General features: G+C 37.0%; 1 protein-coding gene across 1 annotated transcript in view; it reads right to left on the bottom strand.

The window, feature by feature from the left end:
* Positions 1–24473, bottom strand: part of ODAD2 (outer dynein arm docking complex subunit 2) — an 85401-nt gene extending 60928 nt beyond the window's left edge. Inside the window, exons 1-9 of the mRNA XM_080386043.1 lie at positions 24236–24473; positions 22917–23074; positions 21367–21562; positions 20688–20794; positions 20099–20235; positions 18958–19074; positions 16088–16308; positions 14296–14418; positions 13944–14088 (exon numbers count right to left, since the gene is read on the bottom strand). Coding sequence (XP_080242169.1) covers positions 13944–14088; positions 14296–14418; positions 16088–16308; positions 18958–19074; positions 20099–20235; positions 20688–20794; positions 21367–21562; positions 22917–23074; positions 24236–24459 — 1428 coding nt within the window. The 5' untranslated portion in view covers positions 24460–24473. The remainder of the gene's footprint in view (positions 1–13943; positions 14089–14295; positions 14419–16087; positions 16309–18957; positions 19075–20098; positions 20236–20687; positions 20795–21366; positions 21563–22916; positions 23075–24235) is intronic.
* Between the last annotated feature and the right edge of the window lie 783 nt (positions 24474–25256).

The following is a 25256-nucleotide window of genomic DNA, read 5'->3' as shown; positions in this document are numbered from 1 at the left end:
TACTTCAAAAAAGACACTGACCAACTTGAAGACCAGAGGACAGCAAAATATCTCAAAAGTATAATCTACATGGTAAAAAGGAAGGAACTGGAGGTGTTTACTCCAAAGATGAAGAGACTAAGAAGGTGGTTTAAAGAACAGTGACAATCATCTGTTCTCCAGGTCCATTGTGAGTAAGACAGGAAATAATGGGGTTCTAGGTATTAGAAACATTTTTTTAATGGTAAGAATATCTGAATTTTGGAATACACAGCTTACAGCAGTTATTAAATCTCCATCACAGGAAAGAAAAGTTACAATGCTATTTTGGAGAAAGGCACATAGGGTAAATAACTTCCTGCATTCTGCTCTAGCACTGCAGGATTTGGGTATTGTGAACTTTTGTTACCATGAAATTTTGTAAATATGAAATGGTTTTGATTAGATATTTCCTTCTTTTTTTTAAAAAAAATAAACTAAAATTTAAATTTAAAATTAAAAAAAAAAAAAAAGAAAAAAGAAGGAATGATCCATAATAGATAAATAAGATCATAGGTACAGGTAACAGATAATGAAATATACAGGCTTAAGATTTCAATATCCCATGTCTCCTCCTAAATAAAACCCTTCCTAGTCAATACAATGCTTTAAATTTTGAAACTATGATGTCAGTTGAGTAGGCTAGGGAAAAAAGACACAACATTTCCTCTGGAGTCATCTCTGGAAAGGATAAACACCATTAAAATTTTTGCAGATGATCTGTCAGAAGGTGGAAACATTACTTTTTCAGACAACTGAGACTGTACAGGAGCTATACAGGAGACCTATGGAATATCTAACTTGGTACAGTCCACTTTATGGTATGCATTACCCTGTTCCTTTTGCTTGAATGCTCTGACATCATATATGGCATAATTATGTCACTTTGACTGATCTTCCTACAGCAAAGACCTGTATCAGACACCTGTCACAATTAACACTAGAGAAAGGATGGTTTTATGGGATAGGCACCATAGCTGGACTCAGGATACCAGCGGTCCTTGAGTCCTTTGACGAAATTCCTGCCTGCTGTTGGCCACATGCCTTTTCCCAGTATCTTTGTTCCCCACTTTCAACTGAAACGCAAAGGCATTAATGGAGTAGAAGTAATAAAAGTACTAACAAGACTGTAAAGAAGATTATTCCAAACATGTTGCCCAATTTGTAGTAAAATGCATGCACATGCATAGAAAAAGATAAAACTTTATTAATAAAGTTACAGTGCATTTAAGTTTCCTAAGAGAAATCAAGACTAAACAAAATGAAAATTATACAGCTTTTGGCTCACAAACATCTCTATAATTATGGTACCTATTTAGAGTTTTTAAAATTAGTTTATTTAATTTGTATTTGTATTTAGAGTGAATATAACTGAATGTATCCAGAAAATGAAATATTGTTTTACTCTGCATGGCAATGTCAATGATAATTTTTTTTCTTTTTAGACCTATGGCTGAAATTTATTTTGCCATAGTAAAAGTTCATTTTATTTACTGTATTAAGCAAGTCCTGGATAGATACCTTAATGTGCATGTCTATGGTAGTAAGCCTATGACTGAATAACAGAAAAGAAAGTTGCTGCTTGTGAGCAGTTTTGTACTTCTTATGTACAGTAATACCTTACTTTTGATTATGAGTATACAGAATCTGAATGGCAATCACAACATACTTGACCAAATTAAGGCCATACATACCAAGCCAATGTATTTTTAGAAAATACTGAATGAACAAAACAGTTTTATGTGATATGCAAAAGAAAGTATGTCAAATTATAGAAACCTTTATTGTTATACCAGAAATTTCATTAAAATTCATTAATGGAATGCAAAAACTCCTAAAAAAAACACCTATTTAAGTCCCAGCCCAAAATATTATTAAAGTATTGCTATTTTTATAAAACAAAAAAGCCAAACCAAGTGGTAAAGTATAAAAAGGCAGAATTCTTAATTTACACCTTTGTGACTTTTGATTTTCTGTTTTATTTAACTCTCTCAGATCACGGGCCATTTTGTAATATTCTGCTGGAATACTTCAGAATTTAAATAAATTTTGATAAAACTTAATGAAAGACTAACTATTGCAGTATAATATCTTCAGCAAGGCAATTTTTCTATGCTAGTAAACCTCTAAACACTCTGAGTTTTGGTTTAAATACGAGTTGAAATTTTTCATTTTAGTTTATAAAACATACAAGCTGCAATTTGTTAAGAGATGAATTATGGACAAGTACAACTGAGTTATGGAATAACTCCCTGCCCCATTTCCTGAATCTTCTGGTGTTCTTTGGCTACAGCCTAGCAGTATGTAAACCATAAAGATTAATACAAGTAAAACCAATGGAAAATCACAGGCATCACAAGATCCAAAATGTTCACATTAGACTAATACCATGTACAGAAGGTGCATAGCTTTACTTGCAGATTAATACCTTGACCCTGACCCTTCACAACGGCAGAAGTGACATATATGTTATGACCCTGACACAGAGTTTAAATTGTCACCATATTTTATGAAATTGAAAATAAATTAGTTTCTAAACAAAAGAATAAGTCTATTATTTCCTGAGCAATCCAGAAGGTTTTGTTAGGCACTGTTGATTCTCTCTTGAAAACTTTCCCAAGACATGTATCAGTTCTGTTAGCTTTCCTTTTCTGATTCATGGTAATTGGACTCTACTAGCAAGGAGGTAAGAGTCAATGTAGTTCATGCACAGACATATTCTTCCCCCTAACTTCACAAACCTCAAACCTCGAAAGAAGTGAAATACTGACCCAAAAAGCCACAGAAAACCCAGCCAAGGTAGTACAAATATTTAACAGTGCAAGTTTATCTTCTTACTATTTGTGAAATTTTCAGTTTAGGAGTGTGCTTGTTCCCTGTTTGCATCTGGACAATTTTATAAAGACAATGAACCACAATCTTTTCAACCTTAGATAAATCTGGAGAGAAAAATAAAGATTGTAATATGCACGATAAACTCACGATCCCACTGTGATTTCTAGATCAGATCACTGCAACAGATGTTAATTTGAGATTTAATCTATTTGATCCATTAGAAACTACTGTTACCGCAAAATATTACCATTCAAGAGAATGTGTGCGCACTGAGGTCATTCTGAGTTTTAGCTCTGGCTTTGCTTTTAGTTACCACAGGCCACCTGTAGTACCTTTGGTAGCTGTGCCGGAGTTCAGACATCAGCTCATTTGGCAAAGTGCCTTGAAGTAACTGTATTTAAAGAGCAAGTCTTAGATTGTCTTCAACTCACATCGCAGTCTCCCAATGACACTCCAGCATGAATGAACTCAGCTTCAGCAACTATCCCAGACTTCCTCTGCCCGCCATGACAGGCCCTTTTAGCATCTGCAAAATGCTTTACTTAATGCACGAACCGTGACCTTCCAGCATTCCCTGTTAAAGAGAAGCCACCCTCCATGGCACCATCTTACCTCTCCAGCAGTACACTGACTTCAGCTGCCACTATCACCAAAACAGACAGGTTTCCTGAAGAGGGAATTTACCTCAGCACCCTTGATGACAGGGCCATGTTCTTGAAAGGGACAGGCTGTACATTTCTTCAGCCTTAGCTGAAGGAAGATTGCTCACTTGTTTGTTTGGATCATGACATACTGAAATTGTCACTGTTGTGCCCTCTCCTCACTTTCAGAAGAGGTTGCTTTGGAGGACAGAGACTTAACACACTTGGTAAGTCCCACACAGTAGGAGAGTATTTTCATTCAGTGCTCTCTGGTCTTGAAATGCAAAGCTTTCTGCATGCCTACATCTGTGGCCAAAAGGTCAGAAACTTCCTCTAGCAACAGTCATGCTAACTTCTACCACCAAGTAACGATCGTTTTGGGGTGGGAACTCCACTGCCACAGTAACTGTAATAGTAGCGTGCAACGTCATCGTACTCGGCCTGCCTGACCAGCATCAGAAATGGCCAATGCCACTCAGCTTGACAAAACATCTTAAAGGTTAAAGAAGACTTGCTGCCTGCTCTAAAGGAATAGTAACTATGTATACAAAAAGACTAGCCTCTCTGTAGTAACTCAGAGCCTGGAGGATCATCATGGACACTAAGACAGGACACACTGAGTGTGTGCACCACACCCAGGTCTTCATCAGGCATAGAGGACATCAGTGCTGGTAAGATACCTGTGCTATTGGCATGTCTGAATACCCTATACTGTCATGAGTCTATAGTGCCTATACAAACAATACAATGCCTCCAGCTCTTGCAGACTGAATAGAGTTATGGTCAGGCATTTCACCATGAGATGACCGATTTTATACAAGTATCTGGATACCGTGTCCTCAACAAAGCTGGTGAAGACTTTAAAACCTCTGCAAGGCTGGAAAAAAGCACTTTTATCAAGTTCAATGAAATCAGAGCATGGCATTCAGGACTAACTTTGTTCACTCTAAAACTGCTGCAGTCCTGTGCTGTCCTGTTACAAATGGGCTATCTCCTTACATTTACATATCTGAGCACAGTTACCTGCAAACATTTTTTTACATAGGCTTCCACCTGATGTTAGTCTTTATTAGTGTTCACTCCTCCCTTTCTGCCTTCAGTCTCTGGCTGAAGTTGTATGTGATGCTACATATCACAAGCCCTGGAGACAAAACTTACCCTACAGTAATCCTTCAACCACCTTCAAAATGTCTCTGACATGAGCAGTGAACATTTGGGGCTCATGGTGTCCTTGAGCAATGCTCCCCTCACATCCCATATAGATGCCCTTTATGCTGCCTATGCAGTCTCCCTCCTAAAAGATACCAACTGAACAAAAAATGTTCTTTCAGGAAAAGTACTAAATATTGCTAAATTTGTTTCACAGGAAGAACAAGCAAACAAGCTCTCGGATGTATTATGTGACAGTACAGATAGGTAAGAACAGCTAGCTGGGCTAATGTAGGCAAAAGTAACTCAGAAGGTCAAGATACAACCTTAAAGGTGATTCTTGGGTAAAGAGAACAAAAATGCTGTTTCTCAGAACAGTGTGTAACTTGGGTTCATATGATTCCTCGAAGAAAGGAATATGTATGTTTTAGTGACCAGAAGGCAGATAAGGTCTTTTGTATCTGTGTGGAAATTACTGGATTTTTTACTTTGCTTTTCTGATTGCCAGACGACATCAATCTCAGTCAGGTGGCACAAAACTGCCACATGCTGCTGTTCTTTTGGTTAGCTAATCCTTGCAAATTCCTTTCAGGTATTTATCTGCTCCTGCTTTTCTCCAGAAACCCGACAGCCTCTCTCTTTGTTCACAAACATAGTGTCAGAATAACACCTAAAAATGTGAGGATACTTTGCAGCTCCAAATACAGTGCAGCATATGGTGATAAGAAAGTAAAGAGCTCTGCATGGCCAGTAAGTCTGGTCTACTGAAATCTGCCTAAAGAACTAGAAGCAAGATAAACCTATAGGATCCTGATTGCACACATATTGTCTATGTAAACAAAGCTCAAGCACACTCACCAAGCTGGCTAGGCCAAAGGTAGAGCATAGGTATCTAGCAGATGCCAATCAATTAATTCTCCCATTAACTGAGGTCTGCCAATTAGTTTCTAAGGCTGTTACAAAAAAGACTGATCTTTACAAAGTACTCACAAGAAAAAGGCCAGAAAGCACATAAAACCTTATTTCCAAATACATAAAGAATCTGCAATAAGAGTAGGCCTTCAAAAGATCACATTACATTCACCAATGACTTCAAATGCACAAGACTATGGGAAATGAGAGTCATCTGTCTAAATTCACTCATCTACAGCCATCCTACATCCTTGATAATTAAGACCGAGTCATCTATAGCCATCCTACATTCCTGTTAATTGAGAACAAGTCAACAATGATGCTGAAAACGTGATCCATCTCACTCTGAATTAGATGCTTAAAATATCAGATGAATCATATCCTTAAAGTGCCTATTTTTTTCCACTTATCATGAAGGTAGCGTTTATTTTTTCCACTTATTGTAAAGGTAGACTTGAATGCCCAGATCATCTACAAACACCTCTCTGTTTACATCTAGAACTAGGTGAGATGAATCCCAGTTTAGATATTGACTTCTATGTCTTGGCACTAGAACAAGGATACAGCCCCTCTCTGTCTTTGGCCACTTCATCAGAGGAAAATAAAAGTATATATTTTTTGAAAGAACATGCAGAATTTAGCAGAAAATGAGGACTGAATGAGAAAGAGAAAAGGGCCCAGGATTAACTAAACTAAACAAAGGAAAAAAGTCTACAAATAGCACTACTGTTTTTTAATTTAACATTGATCCTTGTAAATCCTGACTGCAGACTTGGAGATGTGCCATATGCTGCCCATAATACAGGTGCACTACTGACTTTGTGTGACTCTGTCAGGCCTGCCTAAGCAATTTTGATTTTGCTTAACACTTGGCTCACAAACAGAATAAAAGCCTTAATGTTATTACGGCTATTTTATTTTAATGGATCCAACTCATTTGGGAAACCAGTGGAAATGAATCTGTGGAGAAAACTGAGTAAGGTTCAACCAGGAAGGACCTGTGCCTCTGTATCACAGAGCTAGCACACTGTTGAAGCTTCACAAGCACTGAGCAGACAGAAAAGACACTGTCGTTTGAAACCAGCCAAAAAGATTTTGCAAGAAAAGCAAAATTATACCAATATTTTATGAGAAATTAAGAGACAAATGTTTTCTGGAGAAACAAAACAAACTTAAACACTGAGCTTAGCGAAAGCATATGAAAAACAAATATAGATGAAGACATGGCTGAAGCACAGACATGCTTCTGAAATAACTGCGTGTTGAGTAAACTATGATTAAGTTTACATCCAATGTGGAACACTTAAAAACCAATGAAGAATGCTGTTCTCACTTCTTAAAACTTGGTAGCTTTCAGACACAATCATGTTCTAATTCTTCAGGAAAGCCAACAATTTGATTATCTACTTCATGATTGTAAAGCCTTAAGTCAGATTGAGACAGCTGTGGCAATTTACAATTATTTGAGAGGTACAGTAGTTACAGTGTCAAAACAGTAGCTCAATTTAATTACCTGCTTTTACAATAGAATAAAATCCTGTAGAAAGAGAAGCATCAAACATAAGTTATTTTACATTCTTTTCTTCAGCCCTTAATTACTGACATACCAGCTCTTCTTTATCAGTTTTTTTTATTGAATTCCTACTTTTTTCTGCCTTTTTTTTAAATTTCTGTCTTGTCTTTCACCTCATCACCTATGAAACTCTTAGGAATGGATGACCCTCAGAACATTAATGAAACCTCCACTACACAGAAATTCATCAGAGTTGGTGTTAATGGTCAAGAATCAACTGGCTGTTATGAATTTTATATGTCTCTTGTGATGAGGAATTATTGTTTGTACAGTATTTTGAGGAGAGAGCTATGCAAGTGCTTCAGAGTTGCCAATTATAATAATAATTCCAGAGTTCACTATTTGCCAATATTTCCTACCCAGTAAATTTATCATAAAAAGATTTCTTCTTCATCAGCAGCACTGGCTAGGTTGTTAACAAATACATTATCTTAACTATAAAACACAGTTTTCCCATATTTTTATTGCCTTTTTTTTTTAGTAATCATATTCTTTACTGAAATAAAAAAGATATCTTGGCTAGTACTGGAAGATGGAAACAAGAAATGTTCATGAACAGTGGAGAAGAGAGTGATATGAAGGCTGACAGGTTTGCCAAGGCTGACAGGTTAGCCAAACATGTGCCTAGAAACACTAGCAGGTGGCACATGATTATGTCTCATACATATGGTATTTTCTAAAAAATAGCACTCTATCATTTAGTCAAACGACAGCAAAATTTATTTTTCATCTTGATCTTTCAGTTCAGTTGAATAACCTCCTTCATATTACGCCATAATATACTTCCAGAAGGGAAAAGGAAAGATTTACTGTTAGGCACTGTACTAATAAGGTCAGGTAAATCATCTGCAAAGTTGGTCAGTTGTGAAAAATGCATTACACAGTGGCAAAATTATATTATACATGAAAATATTTTATATGCACTTATATATGCTTATTTTGTATTTAATAGCCAAAATCTCATGCAAGCCTTGCTAATGTGACAGTACAAAAAGTTAACTCTTACTTACAGATTGTAGAAAAAAAATAATGTGCAATATATTTCCTACACAGATTAGATATTTTTGTTCCTGCTATAAAATTATAATATTTCCATCTCTTCCACGTCTAGGGGCAGATTTTGAGATTACAGATAAATTTCTTCGATAACTTTGCACAGAATATAATTTTAAATTTGGTTATGTATCTGATCAGATTTGTAACTTCTATGTTAATTATCTAAGTATTTGATTATGGTTTTAAAGTTCCACCCACCAGTAACTCTTCCTGGGGAAATGGAAGCAGAGTCAAGAAACAGAGTTAGTTTCTCAGAATTTGCATTTGCAGTTTTCTGTGCAGTTTATTGTTCAGGAATATCCATAAATACCATAGATTTTAGACTTTTTCTATGACCACCACAAAACTTTTGAGCAGCGTTAAAATACAATTAAACAAATGATTGGTACTTTAGTGGGTACACTGTAACACTGATACAATTTTCTCTGGTCTTACAAAGTTTAAAATTACTTCTTGTATAGTTTCACTTTAAATAAATTAGTATTTGAAGACCATTTTATTCCTTAGTCTACTATGTCCATTTCTCTTTTGAGGTTCTGCATAATCCCCAAATATAATTAATTTCTTAATCCATGCACAGTTTATTAAGCTGATTTACATTTCTATAATGAGTACTATCTCAATAATTTGGAACATTTCCAACACCACTATAACTTAAGAAAGCTATAATTTGCTATTACGCAGTTAAAAAACACTGCATCTATTCCTCTATTTCATACAAATTTTGAGAAAAATCTACAAGCCATATCAATGTCTTTGCAAGTGCCATAAATTTATAATTGGTTCATATAAAAAGAGTTGCTGTGTACACCACCTGTTAAACCACAGGAGAGCTGAGATGGCTACACAATTTTTGTTTCCAAAAGAAAGTAATAATTTATTTTGAAAAGCTGGATGTTTTCTATCACTAAATTTTATGAGGAAGGTATCTATTTTTCAGATATCTAAAATCTGAGACCTCAGATGTGGCAAGTCTCGTCTCAGAGATAAACTGTGCATTACTTGATATTAATGCATAGTAGGTAAGGTGTGCAAGCAGTTGCTGACTTCCTACTTCTTCCCCTCCAAGTAGAGAAATGTCATGTTGCAAACCTTGTATATAGAGTGCAAAAGAAGTCCACAACCACACACACATACCCCTGTCATTTTAAATTTGGTCCTCAAACGTTCTGCAATAGGTTCCCTGTTTCTGTAATGGTTTGGACGTTCCTGCCCTTTATGCATACATGGATTTCCTGTACCCTGGTTTGCCCCAAGCCCCTGAGTTCCAGCCTTCAGATGTCTCCCTGTCTTTTCCTAGGGAATAAAACTATCCCATACTGTTTATGAACAATATCTACATGAACATCTCACTTGAGATCCTGCATCATAGCTCCTGGCAGTCTCCCTCCATCATTTCACTGTGTATTTGACTTTCTGCATTTCTAAGCTGTGCCCTTCTTCCTCATGAATGCTAGTGCCTTCCATTTGCAAAGAGCTCAGCTGGGGATCCACTATTCCTTCCTGCAAGGCAATACATGGTTGCATCTCCCTGACTGATAAATTTGAGCTTCCTGAGAAGAGGAAATAAACTCTGCCTGTGGTGCAGCAACAACACTACATCCTCCTGGTTCAGCTCTGTTTGCACTGCAAACAGGAAGCAGAAGTGATGGGCATTAGGTCTTGCCCAGCCAATACTCACTGCAACACATGCACTGTAGGAACTACACCCATAGCTTTGATCTCTTAAGACTTTCATTTCCTTGACCTAATTGCCTAGAAAGAAGTGAGGACTTTTAGAGGGAGCTGGAAAGGAAGAAAAGGAAAGATGCAAAGACCAGAAGAAATATTCCTCTACGTGCCTGCCTCCCTAGTCTGTTTGCCACTTTTATGTAATGTAAGCCAAATACAGAGGGCCCCCCTGCCAACTACAGAAATGTTGCTTGAACGCAGCAGTCTTCCAAAGGTCCTGCCAAAATGCAGCTGTGGAGCAGACCTGAATACACTCCATGTATCCTGCAGTTCTTTCAACCTTCTCCTTGTCCAGTGAATGAGATTTCACTAAGACACGTGACAGATGGCCTCCCTTCCCAGCCATCCACTGCTATGCAGCACCAGGGTACACGGGCACCTGGCAGCTGGTGTTGAAGGCCATACTCAGGGCACATACTCCCTAGCTCCTGAGCAGTACCACAGCCTTTCCCTGACTCCTGGACCTGGCACAAGACATAAAAACAGCTGGGGAAAGACAGCATGTTTGTCCACCTATGATTCCAAAGGAGAAAAGAAATACAATGCTGTTCTGGGAATGAGGTCGTTCAAACCGGAGTAATTCAAAACAGATATGAAAGTAGGGGATATTTTACATGAAGTGTGAGACTTGACTGGTTTCACTAATGTAGCCCTGAAATATAGCCAAAAGTAGAATGACTTTCCAGGTAGAAAACTGAAGGAAGAATACTGTAACTGGCATGGTCCTGCATAACTCTATCCAGAGCTCACCCTGGCATAGGTGTACATATAAATCACACCCTTACAGGGAACCAAAACCAAGCAGCACCAGGGCTTAAGGAATTAAAGACTTATTCTGGAGATTGGAGCTATTCCAGGATCAGTCATCAGCCCCAATTCACCTCTCAACATCTCAATTTTATCTTAAAACGGGCAATAAACAGTGCTCAACAGCCCGCAGCACAAAGCATTGTGCCCAGCTCTCACCATTTTTTTCCTCTTTTTTTTTTTCCCAAGCAAACAGCCCCAGTTCTGCCACAAAGATTCTGCATTTCTACCTGATGTCCCCCATTTCTAGTAAAATGATCATTGCAAAATGTGACCCCTTCACCCTATTCCTAAAATTTTTCACATGTAAACTGTAGCCCTCCCCCTGGAAATCTAATACTTCAGAAGCACTACTTTAATAAATTATGTGAAATCTGAAACAGGCTTTTCTGAGAAAATCTCACTGTTACAAACATCAACAGAACACTTCATTCTAATTCTATCTATCTAGCCCCCAAAAGATGCCTAACACAATGCCATCACCAAGCTCACTCATCTATTGTCACTGCCCATTCTTAAGTTGATGGGGAGACATGGCAAAAGCACACATGCTCTATCTTCTGTTTCACAGCCCTGGGAAGCTTGAAGGTAGGACAAAGAGCCAGACCACAGAAGCAGCTGCTTCCCAGTGGAGCAATTCCAATATGGCTGCTTTTTCCCAGAAAGGAGGGGGAATGGAGAAGGGCAAAAAGTCAGAAGGGAATTTCCCCTGCCCTGGAATTTTCTCTCCATGAAAAGGTATACAAACACGTAGCCTACAGGCACAATTCACAGGACCTAGCATATTTGCTCTATACAGGAAGCAAATGTCTTTTTAAGTTTTAATAACAATCTAACATTGGTATAAAAACTATCATCTTTCAGGTTTTATGGAAGTTTTTTGTGTTTGCAAATTCATCTTTAATAGTGTTGTTGAATTGTGATTAATATTTCAGCAGACATTCAAAAAATGGTTGCACCTACAAATTACCGTATTTTCTAACTCAGGATCTCAAACATCTATTATTTAAGGCATTTTATTAATATTTTAAGATGTGAAAACAATGTTTAAAACCTTTGAAGACACACAAACCCTTTGAAATTTGTGCTTCTATAGAAATACGCTTGTAGATACTAAAATATCATAGTCATAAATTTATTTTCTCTTACGTTGTATGTGTCATGAACACTTGCCTACATGAACAACAAGAATGCCAAAAAATCTCCTAAGTCTGGCCAGAAGTGCAGTATTTATACTTGAATTAAAATGAATTCCATGTGCAAGCTAAAGCAGCACTCCATCAATAAAACATTTCAACCACTGTCTGTGGTATGGCACTGAGGCATCTCTTTTCAGCTTTATCTGACACTAGGGATTTCTTGCTTTACATAGCTAAGAATCAACAGAGAACTATTCTAAGTATATCTTCAAGTACTTTTTAAATTTATATCTAATTTAAAGAACTATTGTAAGACTCAGGTGTGCATGAATACATGAATAAGTGTACATCTGAGTTTTCATAACAGAACCTTTGGCTATCACGAAGTTTTGTATTACATACACTTCTTAACAGTACCCACAATTTGATCAGAAATGCTCCCCTTCCTTTTTCTAGTTCTAAGCCATTAAGTATTCTTGCTTGTTGACAGCTGGAACAAAATATATTCATTTCTAAAACAGAGTAGCATGAAAAAATATTTTCCTATTTGCCACCCTCACTCTTTATTCAGAAGGGGTTCATGCAAGTGTAGGTATGTTTTGGTACTGAATCAAGTCCAATACTAAAACCTAAACGTCTAAATGAAGGATTTAGAAAGGAAAGAGAGTTTGAGAATTATTTAACCAGAAGAGCCTTGTTGGTAAAGAGGGTGGTGCATAAATGGGCCAATGAAAAGATTTCTGGAAGTTCATCAATAGTAATGAATTTCAAGTATCCTCTCCAGGAGGACCTTGGGTCTTTACTAAAGTCGCATGTTTATTTCTCTGAGCTCTCAGAGAAGTACAGAGGTGGTCTGTCAGACAGGCAAAAGCAAGCTATTAGTAGACTGGAAGATTTGAAAACATCACCTCGAACTGTAATTCCATGCAAATAGAAATAACTATCATGCAAAATGTATATATTGTGTGTTCAGCATGAGTAGATAGCTGAGCAAGTTACATGCTGAATTATAGGCCAGATTACACTTGCAAAGGGTTATTTTAGCATAGTCAAAATGAGAATAATATAGAGGTCCAACCTAGAGAAGATAAGGCATAAAGAATTGTAAAGAGACTTGTATTATCCATGCTTTCCTGTGTCTGGCTGCAACCACTAGCATAGGTCCCACATACATGAACAGAGAACAAACAGTGTGAGTGCACTGAAAACTGTTCAAAAGACTGAGTTACTCTTCTACAGCGGCTAAAGGGCTGGAAGGAGCCAAAGCTTTGCTTATTCTTCACAAGTATTTCTGCTGTACCAAATGCCAGCACCATCATTTTATCAGTCGGATGTGTATACTCTGTAGCTGTACTCAAAAAAACAAATAAACCAGCACTTTTATTAGCAACTTAGAGTACATAAATTCCAGCACAAACTTGTAAAGGAATTCCTCCTGAGGGAAAAGTATAATTAGTTTTAGAGTTTTCCAGAATAGTAGAGGGTTGTTGGGGGTTTTATGTGTTTCAGACATACACAGAGTTCTAAATATCTATATTAATAGGTTCCAAAAGATTTTCAACAAGTGTGTGAAAAAAACCCTTTTTTTTTTGTTTTAAAGGATGTCTGTTTAGCGTACATTTTCTTGTCCACTAACAGCATCTATCCAGACACAAGAACACGTTAGAATTACTTCAGTCATGCATTAATCATAGTTGATGAAAGACTTTAGGCAAGTATTCAGTTTTAATAAAAACTCTTGAAAGTTATTATCCACATAAAGAATTATCTTGGAAAGTTTCACCCAAAAAGCAAAACAGAAACCCAATAATTAATAAAGAAATTATACCATCTTAAGTTTTAAAACAGATGGTTTAATCTAAGGGTTTATATAAGCCAAAAATAGCAGATAAAAAAACATGCAGGAGAAACGGGTGCATGATAGGAAAGGAAAGTCCCAGTTTCAGCTTTTGAACATACTACATGGAAGGGCTATTCAAAAATACATGGAAGGTGGAAAAGATGAGGAGCTGGTTTGGTGTCCTCAGATGCAGAAGGTAATGAGTAGCTTTTATACAAAAATTATCAAAGCTTCTTATTTACCTTTAAATACTTTGCGAGTTTCTGAATTCCCCAGTATTCTGATGGCAAATCAGTGCTTCGTTCCTGATGATGTACAGGCTGTTCTTCATCTTCCTCAGGCTCCGAGGAACTTTCACTAGTGTCTTCGAACCTCCCTGATGTTTTACTAAAAATAAATAAACAGCGTCACCCATTTTAAACAGCTATAAACTAATATGAACATGCGTATTTTAAACAGGTATGACAACACTGCTAAATAACAGAATTAGAAAAATATAATTGACATTACCAGATACTAAGTATGGTGATAATTACTGTAGGTATAGAAAATAAAAATAAAACAATTGAAGGAAGAAAAATAAGTATCCCATACCATCTTGAAGCTGGTTGTATTTTAACGGATCCAGAAGAAATGCCACTGGCTTTCTTTTTGGTTTTCAGAGACACAGTACTACTTCTGCCTTCTTCTTCAATGTCTTTTTTTGTGGCCTTGTCACTAATATATTTGGGTTTATTAAAAAAAAAATAATATATATATATGTACATAGAACCAAAAAGCTATGGTTAGACACATATTGTATCAGTGCATATGAGTTTATGAATCTACACAATAAACTTAATTAAAATTAAAGGATGCTGTGTCTTAACTAATTTTGCTTTAATAAAATAGTAGGATATTATAAAAATTATATTATGTTGAGCTGTATGTGACACAAGAACAAAGAACGAGTATATGCAGACAGGCCACAGGTCCATTTATTCTAGGATACCGCCTCTAACTAGGATCTATCTAGGAGCTATCCAGGTAACGGTAGAAGAACAATGGAAGAACACGGAAATTATTTTTTCCAGAATATTCTTCAGCAAATTGTGATTCAGTGAACTTGAATGTTCTTGCATTAACAGTTTTGGATGGATTTTTCTTCCATGAATATGTCTGGATGCTTCTTGAACTCACAAAAACAAATGGCCTCTACCATACTGTGACAAAGAATTTGAGAGTTTAGCAGTGTTGTACCCTTTGTTTTGAACTGGTCTCAGGGACTCATTTTCCTTTGATGCCCTTTATTCTTGTATTAAAATGGACAGTGACTATCACCAGGTTTTGGATGTCTTATTGTCCCTCAGTCATCTTTTTTCCAGAGACTTCTAGTCTATTCAGTTCTTACATACACTGAGCTGTTCCACAGCTTTGCTCACACTGACTACAACAACAACACAACTTGCTTTCCTCATATTCCAAGAAGACTCCTAGGCTTAGCTGGGCACAATCTCTGGTGCTTTTTTGTCCCAAGTTTACAATGCTATGAAAACAAAATGTACTTTTGAGCCTGGACTGGTCATACTACCACAGTCATGACAATAGAAGAGAATACTACTCATGATTACAGCCAATTTCACTACATCTAGACTCCAACAATGACTGTGGAAAAACATTAAGCTCTTGTCCCTGGAAAATCATATTTTTTTTTACCTAATGACTGCAGGTCACATCCAAAAATCCCTGAAAATGTTTCTTGCAACATGTCATACTGGCAGACTTGAGAAGATACTTTTTTTTGTAGGATGGCAATCAAAACCTTTCTTTCAGATACTTCTTCCTCTATTAACACAGAATCAGGAAGCATGACAAATCCAACAAAATCCAATCTATGTATACTCTATTTCTGGGTGTCCAAACTTTGAGATAATCTAATTAGTGAAGACTTGCTAAGCAGAGCTAGAAGAGTGGCTCATATAATAGGAGATCATTAAAAATTCGTAGTATAAGTAAGAGTCATCCTGATTTTCCATGCTGGATTCTCTTTCACCTCTCTCAGTAAGTGTGGTTTAGATTAGACTGTCTGCTCTGTCTTACTTTAAAGAGCATTTTACACCAAAAATATGATAATATCACAGTCCTGGAGAACCAATAATGCAGATTGTTGCAGGGTATTTCCATGCCTTGCTGTGGAAATGATGTAGCATCATCAAAATTGTTGCGTGACAGAAGACTGAGAAATCTCTTTGGTGGTCCATACTTTCTTCTTAGAAATTAACACATAGTACATCTTGCTTTATTGCTCCTAACAAGATAATAATGCAAATCTATAACATGCAATCCAGTCATTAGCACAGTTTAGAGAGATCTATAGGAAAATTCAATTATACAGATAACTACTTATCTGTGGGAAGCAGCAAGCCCCACACTCCTCCACTTCATAGACATTTCTAATTTCTTCTTGTCCATGGATCTTCTTCTTGCTGCAGAACTTTTCATTTTCTCACGTACATTCTTTTCTGTAATATTATAAAGGTCCTGGGATTGGCCAGAGACCTTAGATTCAACTATTTCCATACGCTGATAATTATTCTCATGTGTTGGTTCTTTAAAAAACCTATATTCCTAATAAAAGAAGGAGACATGGTTTGTCAGTCATATTGCTATATGAATAATGCATATTAAAACTGTCAGTTATAAGCACAATTCCAGGATGCTGTGCTTAACAATTGTATGTATCAAATGTAGAATTAGATTATAAGCACAAAATCAGATGGCCTTTAAAAGAATGAAACATTAATCTGGAAAGTAGCTGTTATCGTGTGCAATTTAAAGTTTTTGAAATAGATGAACTAGCTAAATTGGGAACTTTCTGAACATACTAAATATTGGGTGTTGTTCAGTTTCTAATATGTTAAATAATTTGTGACACAAGCACTTTTACAGAACCTAATTCCAAATGAGCTTTAAGATCTAGAATTGCAAAGTCAGTCATTCTGCTTTCAATGGATCATTTATATAAGACTATTTATTTCCCTGCATAAAGGATTTACAAAAAATTCCCACCAAAAAAAAAATAACATAAACCTGAAAATAGGCTATGATAAACTGCTAGATTTCAGTTCCAAGTAATTTGATATAGTTTGGAATTAATATAAACACATTCCATTCGATTTTTTTCATCTCTCAGGACAAAACATTGTTGAACAAGTCACACACAAGAATGGAGCTGAGTGGCACCCACCAATCCTTCAGCTGTCTGTGTCTAGTACCATGGCTGATTAAAAATACCCAGAACAGAAAGGACTCTTGTCAACTCTTATTCTCTATTGGAACATATTCAATTTTTACAGGAAAGACAGCATATGATCATTACTTAGTATTATTATTATTATTATTGCAGCTGTCACTACCAAATAGGTGAAGACATTCCTTTACGTATCTGATTCAAGGCAGTTTTAAGGAGACTGTCACAGTATGGTCTGTTTTTGACTAGTCCCTGATGTGAATCAGCTGTTCCAGGCTTGCTGACCCAACTGTCTAACCATAAACTCATGCTAATACTCTCATTCTGAGAGTGTACTCTAGACAAGACGATTTAACACATGATAAACTATACAAATCACAGGGGAATTGATGCTGTAGCTTGACCAGCTAAGCACATGTTATGAAGTACGTTTCCTACAGCACTATATGCCAACACAGCAACTCTAAATGCTAGCTTAAACAAGGCCAAGAAGATATTATAAAATTGGTTTTGCAATAAATGTGTATGTAATGAGCTTTTTGAAGCTCTCCTCTCCTCAGAAAATAAATCAAAACTATTCCCAGTCATAATGTATTTCATGTAGACAACTTTGGAAATACAGCTTCTCTCTGCTCTTCAGAGTTCGAGCATTTAAATTCTAGTTTTAGAATGCAGAACGTATGAAACCAGCTCTTCAGCAAGACAATATGATATGATATTTCTAAACCATTAAAATGGTATAATTTATACTCTTCAGCATAAACTAATTTACACAGTCAGGGAATACCAAGTGATTTATATGACAATTGAAAGAAAATAGGATAAATTGTATTTATTTACTCTTATTTCATAAGTGTAGAATTTCTTCATTAGCTACAGTACCTTTATAAGAGCAGAAAATCAGTAAAGAAAGTTATATTATATCTATTATCAATATTAACATTAATCTATTTAACATTTAGGATTTGAACTATTTAAAAATATTAAAATATTACCATACTTTACCTTTCATGACCATCAAATGAAGCCAAATCACTTTGAAAATACAGCAATTATGTCTAAAAACATTCATATATTGCCACATTTGTGAAATATAAACCAATAGGTAGATATAACATTAAAAAAATACTTCCCTATGGGATAAATAAAAGACAGTTTGGAACTTACTGTACTTTCAAACAGAACAACTTAAACATTTAATTTCATTACTGTTAATTTAAGCTGCCATATTTATGTATACAACTAGAAATGCTCTTTAAGAACTGTCAAAAATCTGTATCACCAAAAAAAACCCTACAGCCCTACATTCCAGAAAATCAGAACTAAAGCATAAGAAAATTTCCCTCTTAATTACTTAGTTCTTGCAATAATTAAAATTGCATATAAATATCCACAATAAAACTTCTGACAGGTTTTAGTCTGTAATGAATTTTACCAACAAGTTATTAATATGTCATAATCACATTAGAAAATTGAAAAAAAAAAAGTTTTTATCAGGAATGATAAAATAACTAATACTGTAGTGGCACTGTGTAATTCTAGCTAATGTAAAGCTCTAAATAAAAGCCAAACTGCTTGCATTTCACAGGGGCTGAAGCAATACATAGTGTGTAAGCTGGATGCTTAACTCTCAGCTCTGATATTTAAAACAGGCAGCTCCCATAAAAAAGTTGGGCTATTATTTATATTTGGGCTACAAAGAATGAAGATAAAAATTTAAGTAGTTTTGATCAAGAAAAATATTGTCACAAAAACTCGACCTTTTCCACAAGTATATAATAATTCCCTGCTCCAACATTTCCAGTGCTCCATAAAGAATAACACCAGAAGATGAGCAAAATTTTTTATGCAAAATTAGAAGCTGACCTCACATGTTGGATCAAACCTTATAGTAAGGTATGATAGAATGATATGTGAAATAGTGTATTTGGTGTTTATGAAAGGAACATATTTAGTAGAAATCGATATAAATCCAAATGCACATTTGTACAAAGTAGAAAACACACCCAATATCAGTAAATACATACCTGTTTAGCCATATTTTCTAGAAATCTAGGTGACCTCTCCCTTAAAAATGTGACAATATCTTTATATACATCACTTTTTCTTTCATAGTCAAAGTCATCTTTACCCTTTAGCTGACCCTAAAAAATAAATTTAACATTATTAACAGTATTGCCTTACACATGTAATTTAATCTGCATCACAAAATAATGCTAAAAGAGCACAGAGGTCATATTGTCATGAATTAGATACAGAAGTCTCATGCTCAGCAGAGATCATCAAACCTCAATAACGTATTGTAAAGATGCATGGGATCATCTCCATGGATCCCAACAGATAATCAAGATCTTATATAGAATCTGCAAGTAATTACTATGAGTTAATTGTGTAGTTCCACTGAAAAGAATTTATGGCTTATGGCAAACAACCAAGTAAATATGAGCTTCCACTGCAGTATGGCAGATGTCTAAAAGGATCAGAAAATAATGTGACCTCACTAGCATAAGCCTTATGAGCTTCATCCATTAAAAATGTGCTAAGTCAAAACTTCCCTGGCGTTTTTAACTCTAAGGAAAACAATTTGTGGGTCACACCTGACAGACATCAGGCTCTCTTCAAAATGAATCAAAGAGCTCCGGTCGCTGCTTAACACATGCAAGGGACTATTATGCCTAAATAAAAGCTATCTGTAACGAAAGAGGTAATCAAAATGAAAAGTAGAAAAGGATAGATAAGTTCTAAAAGGCTTCCACTGAAAACAAAAACCTGCTTATCATTTATAAAAACACAAAAGCAAGCTCTATTAGTCACACGCAGTAATATTACACCTCAGATCAAGAGCAGTGAGACACGAGAGAGGAATCTAGTCCTACACTACCTTTGAATAGGAATAGTATGAGGGACTGTTAGGGTACTTTTAAAGACTAAACAAACATTGCTAGCAAACAGTACAGAATACACTCCTACTATAAAAATTGGAGAAAAAGCACTCAAAACATACAGAAAACTATCATACATTTATGACTCTTGTCATCTTCTTCTGTCCCAATAAACTAGCTCTGCAGGTCTTACAGCCTCAATACCACTACACTAAACCTGATTGATTTTTTGATTTTAGCACATAAAAATATCCATTACTCCATGGTATCCTTTATTACTACTTACTCCATTTAAAAAGACTCCTGCTGTGCTGCAAGTGATATACAAGGGATCAGTATCATGTGGTTTGATGACTAAATAACAAATTTCGCCATGCACTTGTCTCCAGGGAGGAGCTCGACATCCATTAGAGAACATGTAATCTGTAACCAATTAGCATTAGTATTTTTAACCAGTTTAAAAGTAGGTTTTAATAATTAAGCTCAATAATTAATACAACATGTATACAAATCAAATTCCCAAAACAATGCCTTACTCGTAAGAATTCATGCTGTTAGGAATTTATCATACAAAGTTCTGTGACCCATGGTCTGATCCAACCAAAAACTGCAACTGTGCTTAGCACTTTTTAGGATCAGGGACTCCATTCACTTCCTCTGCTTCCACTGAAGATACTCATATAATTGGGAGATTATTTCTATAAGTAAAGGCTGAAGAACAGCATTCCATATTTGAAAATATTTTTTATTTTACTTCGTAACTTTAAAGTAGAAATAAACACTTCATTACTGAAATTAATTTAGCAAATTTCACACAGAACTCAAGGACTTCAAATAAGGGTATAAATAAATGTGAGATATGATCAGATCTGCACCTGATGTATATTCCAGTGATTCCAGTACTGTACCTTCTCCTTTCCCAGAAAAATTCTTGAGAAGATTCACTTCATTATCTATAGCAGCTGGATTTAGTCTTACGTCTCTGCAATTAACAGAAAATGGTCTAAAATGTATTCATCAAAAGGATGTACTCAGAGAAATAAGAAGAGAATATTACATTATTTTTTTCTTTTACATTGAGTGTTAATAGTAGCAACAAAGATCTGGAAATGGGTCATTTTCCATTGTTTTTCTTAATTTTATCTGTTAGTTCAATGTAATTTTAGTTCCATAGCTGATATGAAGTCTTTGTAACTCTAAACCAGACTCAATGTAGTAATTAATATGCTTCCATGAAGAAATACAAATTTCCTTGAAAATATGTAACTGTAACTTTGTTGTTTGTCCAAAATAACTTCAATTTCCTACCAAAACACAAAATATATGCAATAAACCCCCACACACTCGCAGGCACACTCTTGCATACCCACACCTACAGCAAAATCTTCAGAAAAAAAATGTTTTTTCAATAACTTAGTGAACAGTGAAAGCTATTTCAATATATTTATTTATGTCACACCAAAAGCACGTTGTGGGTTGAAACCAATCCAATTTAACCATAACACAATAAATGCATTGGTTGCCATGCTTACCTTCCATTTGAAATGCACTTACTGTGAAATGTGTTTCAAAGAACTATTAAGCAGTTGCAAATCCAGCTGACGAAGAAGAAGAAAGATTTTCATTTTCACCTCTGTTTCAGGGTCATCATCTTTTTTCACTTTGTCAAGTAAATGCAACATGGACATATCTTCTCCTTCAACAGTACCATATTCAGGGCCAAGAATTTTCACTATTGGATCTCTGTTAGCTGTGAACATGAAACAGAGTAATATAACGTGATACTATGTTAAAAACTGTTAGGCAAGACAAACGCTTTTTATCTCAATTGCCAATTAATTTTGATGCTATTAATTTACAATAAGAACTTTAATGATGTGCACATTCATCAAGTATTACTGTATTATGTATTCTTTCATATCTCTCTTATAATTTGAAATGCACTTTTAAAAATATGAAAACATTAAGAACAATTTTTTCATACGAACAAAATTGCTTTTCACAACAAAGGTTAAGATTTATTCAACCAAGAGGTGAATATTAAATACTTCCCTTTATCAATAGCCCCTTTCCATAAAATAGGCCTGGCTGATCACCAAAACAGGAAATCAATGGGTTCAACTCACTGAAAATTGATCATTTTGGAAATATTATTTAGTGTTAAAGAACACCTTTAAAGTTTCCTAGCAGCATTCCCAAAGGACCCATTACTTCCTCAGCTATGCCAGCTGTGGTTTTTTTGGTAAACAGCGACATAACTGCATGTCAGTGGGTTTTACAAAAAACATTTTGCTCTGTTACTGCAAATGAAGTCACATACATCTGTGAAAGCCTCTGCATGATATACTGTCCATATTATTCTTCCCCAATATTCCTGGTTGATCACTGTCAGTGACAGGACCCTGGATTAGATGGACCTGAAGTTTGATCCACAGCATTTACATCTTAGTATTGCAGATGCAATTTCTAGTAATTCTACCAAAGAACATTCCTCATCCCTCCTAGCTCCAACGAGAGGAGGACAGCTAGTTTAATCTATGAAGGGTCTTGTTGTCAGGTTGAAAATCTAGGACTTGAATATGACACAGCAGAAGTACTCATATCTGCATTTGAAAAGCTGTTGTGAGAAGGACCTGAAAGTGCTCATGGTGAACCTTGTGCAGGTAAGAATATCTTAAGCATATAAAGGGCGGGGGGGGAGCTATTTTTTAAGAACGTAACATTTTAAAAGAGAATTTAACTACAAATATGTGAAAAACTGCTATTAGCCTCCAATAAGACATTTGTTTTCAGAAATCTAAATCTACTGTCTGTTGCAACAGCTGGGGTATTACTCAACATATATGAATTTGTATGAGAATAAAGTTTTATTTTAACTTTATTACAGATTTCTCTGTTATTGATTTCTGTGAAAATAAAAGAAGAAATAGAAATGTCATTAAGTTCTGGATCAGCACCTTAGCCACCTTCATGAATTAACAACTTCTCATACCCTTAAAATGAAGGCATAAATTTTTTTTCTTCACATTTCATAAACATGAATTGAAAGAGAAGACACACTTTTTTAAGAGAGAGGAAAGTTAAAATAAATAAAGAAAGAAAACCTTCAAGGCATGCCTGTGCTTCCTTCAACTTTTTTTCCATAGCAATTTGTAGCAAACAGCATAGCTGGTCAAAACTCTGAACTCTGAGAGTTGATGCCGTGAGGAGAAGCAATGGTTGGCCATCTTTACCTTTGGCTTCAGACTGAACAGTTGCTCCACTAGAAAAATAAAATTATATATTTTTAAAATAAGAACTTAAATAAACAGCAAGTGTTAGAGCATAATTCTGAATGTTACTCAAGCTTCACATGACAAAGCAAATATAAATTCTTTAAGCTGTATTTCAGAAAACTTCTGAGGTAAACCAATTTATCCACTGCAAATCAGTAGATGGATGTGTCCAAAGCAGGCTGGGACCCTGTGGAGAGCCTGCACTGCAGCAGGCTCCTGGCAGGACCTGTGATCCCATGAAGAGGAGCCCACACAGAGCAGGTTTGCTGGCAGGACTTGTGACCCTGTGGGGGACCCACGCTGGAGCAGTCTGTTCCTGAAGGACTGCACCCTGTGGAAAGGACCCATACTAGAGCAGTTCATGAAGAATTGCAGCCCATGGAAAGGACCCACATTGGAGAAGTTTGTGGAGGGCTGTCTCCCATGGGAGGGAGCCTACACTGGAGCAGGGGAAGACTGTGAGGAGGAAGAAGCATCAGAGACAACACAATGAACTGACTGCAACACCTATTCCCCATCTTCCTGTGATGCTTGGGGGTGAGGAGGTAGAGAAAATTGGGAGTGAAGTTGAGCTCAGGAAGAAGGGAGGGGTGGTGGGAAGGTGTTTCAAGAGTTGTTTTATTTCTCGTTATCCTACTCCAACTTTTGGTTGGCTATAAATTAATTTCCATGAGTTGAGTCTGGTCTGCCCATGACAGTAACAGGTGAGTGATCTCTCAGTCCTTATCTTGGCCCATGAGCCTTTCATCGTGTTTTTCTCCCCTGACCAGTTGAGGAGGGGAGTGATAGAGCAGCTTGGTGGGCACCTGGCAGCCAGCCAGGGTCAACCCACCAGGCAGGAGCCACTTCTAACACTAAAAGAAGTTACAGGGTTAATCACTGTTAGACACACGTTGTGGAAAGTCTTAGGAATAGACAGTGCAAGCTGTAGAAATCAATAAACAGGCCTGAATCACAACGAAGATATCAGTAGCCTGAAACTCTCAAAAAACCCTACAAATTTTAACTCAAAATTTTCAATACCTATCAGTAAAAACCCCACCCATTTCAACCTCCCAAAACCACTAAAGCTTTCTTTATGCTAAATGAGCAGTTTTGCTCTGTGGTCCACCTTCAACATTTCAAAGCACATCACAATTCCGACTTACTTGACATCATAACCCTCTCCGAATACTGAACAGTTCAATTGTGTTTTCCACTCAAGGGGCTCTCTGAAGACAAATGCTGCTTCCTGCGGATGTCTAGTACTGAAGCCCTCTGCAAACTTAATAATTTGATTTAAAAGAGATTCGTTCAAAGGGGTGATTTCAAGTGTGCCGGGTCCAGAACCAGCAGCTGTCCACTGAGCTGCTCTTGCCAGCGCCGCTCCCATGGTCCTCGCTAGTATCAAAGGTGTACACCTTAGCAAAGAAACAGAGAATGACCAAACTGAGCTCCAAAATGATAAATGCAATATGCTGTGCCTGCTATAATTTGAAATAAATATATCTAGGAATGGTTAGGTTCCTTTAACTCGTTTAAATTCCCAGAGTGAGAAAGAGGGAATTTAGGATGACAACTCACAAGTTTTAAACAGGGAAATCAGGTGAAAACACAGGTTTTTCCATTCCTGTCTCTATTAGGAACTGAGGGAGCTGACAGCAAGGGCCTCTGTTGTGGCCATTAACAAAAGGTGCTCTGGTACTTGTAAAGTTGACCCCACTGTTAAAAAACATATGTGCAAGTCGACAAACACGTGCTGCCCCCAGCAACGGCACCCCTCGCTCAGCCACTTTCTTTAAATGGAGGAAAGCGGTGTGTCGGGCCCACCGTCAAGCTTGCAGAGGCCGGAGCCCCCAGACGAGCGGGGCATAGGGAGGGCTCGCCCCTGAGGAGAGCCCGGGCCGGTGCCTGGGCTGCTGCAGGAGGCGGGAGGGGCCCTGCCCCCCCCCCCCCGGGACACCGGCAGCCCGGCGGATGGCCGCCCCTCACCGCTATCCCCCGTACCTTGCCCCGGGAGAGCCGCGCCGGACCCCGCCATAGCCGCTGGGGCCGAGGCCGATGGTGTTGCTATGGGGACGGGCCTGGCGGCAGCCGTTACCGGGAGAAGCGGGTAAACACAGGCGGCGCCCGGCGGCGGGAAGGGCGCAGCCCCGCGGGACGGGCGGCCCGGCGGCGGCAGGCGGCGGA

The sequence above is a fragment of the Falco punctatus genome, assembly GCF_963210335.1.
Source record: "Falco punctatus genome assembly, chromosome: 4".
Taxonomy (NCBI): domain Eukaryota; kingdom Metazoa; phylum Chordata; class Aves; order Falconiformes; family Falconidae; genus Falco; species Falco punctatus.
The sequence above is the reverse complement of the archived record's forward strand: the minus strand, read 5'-3'. Positions and strand labels throughout refer to the sequence as shown.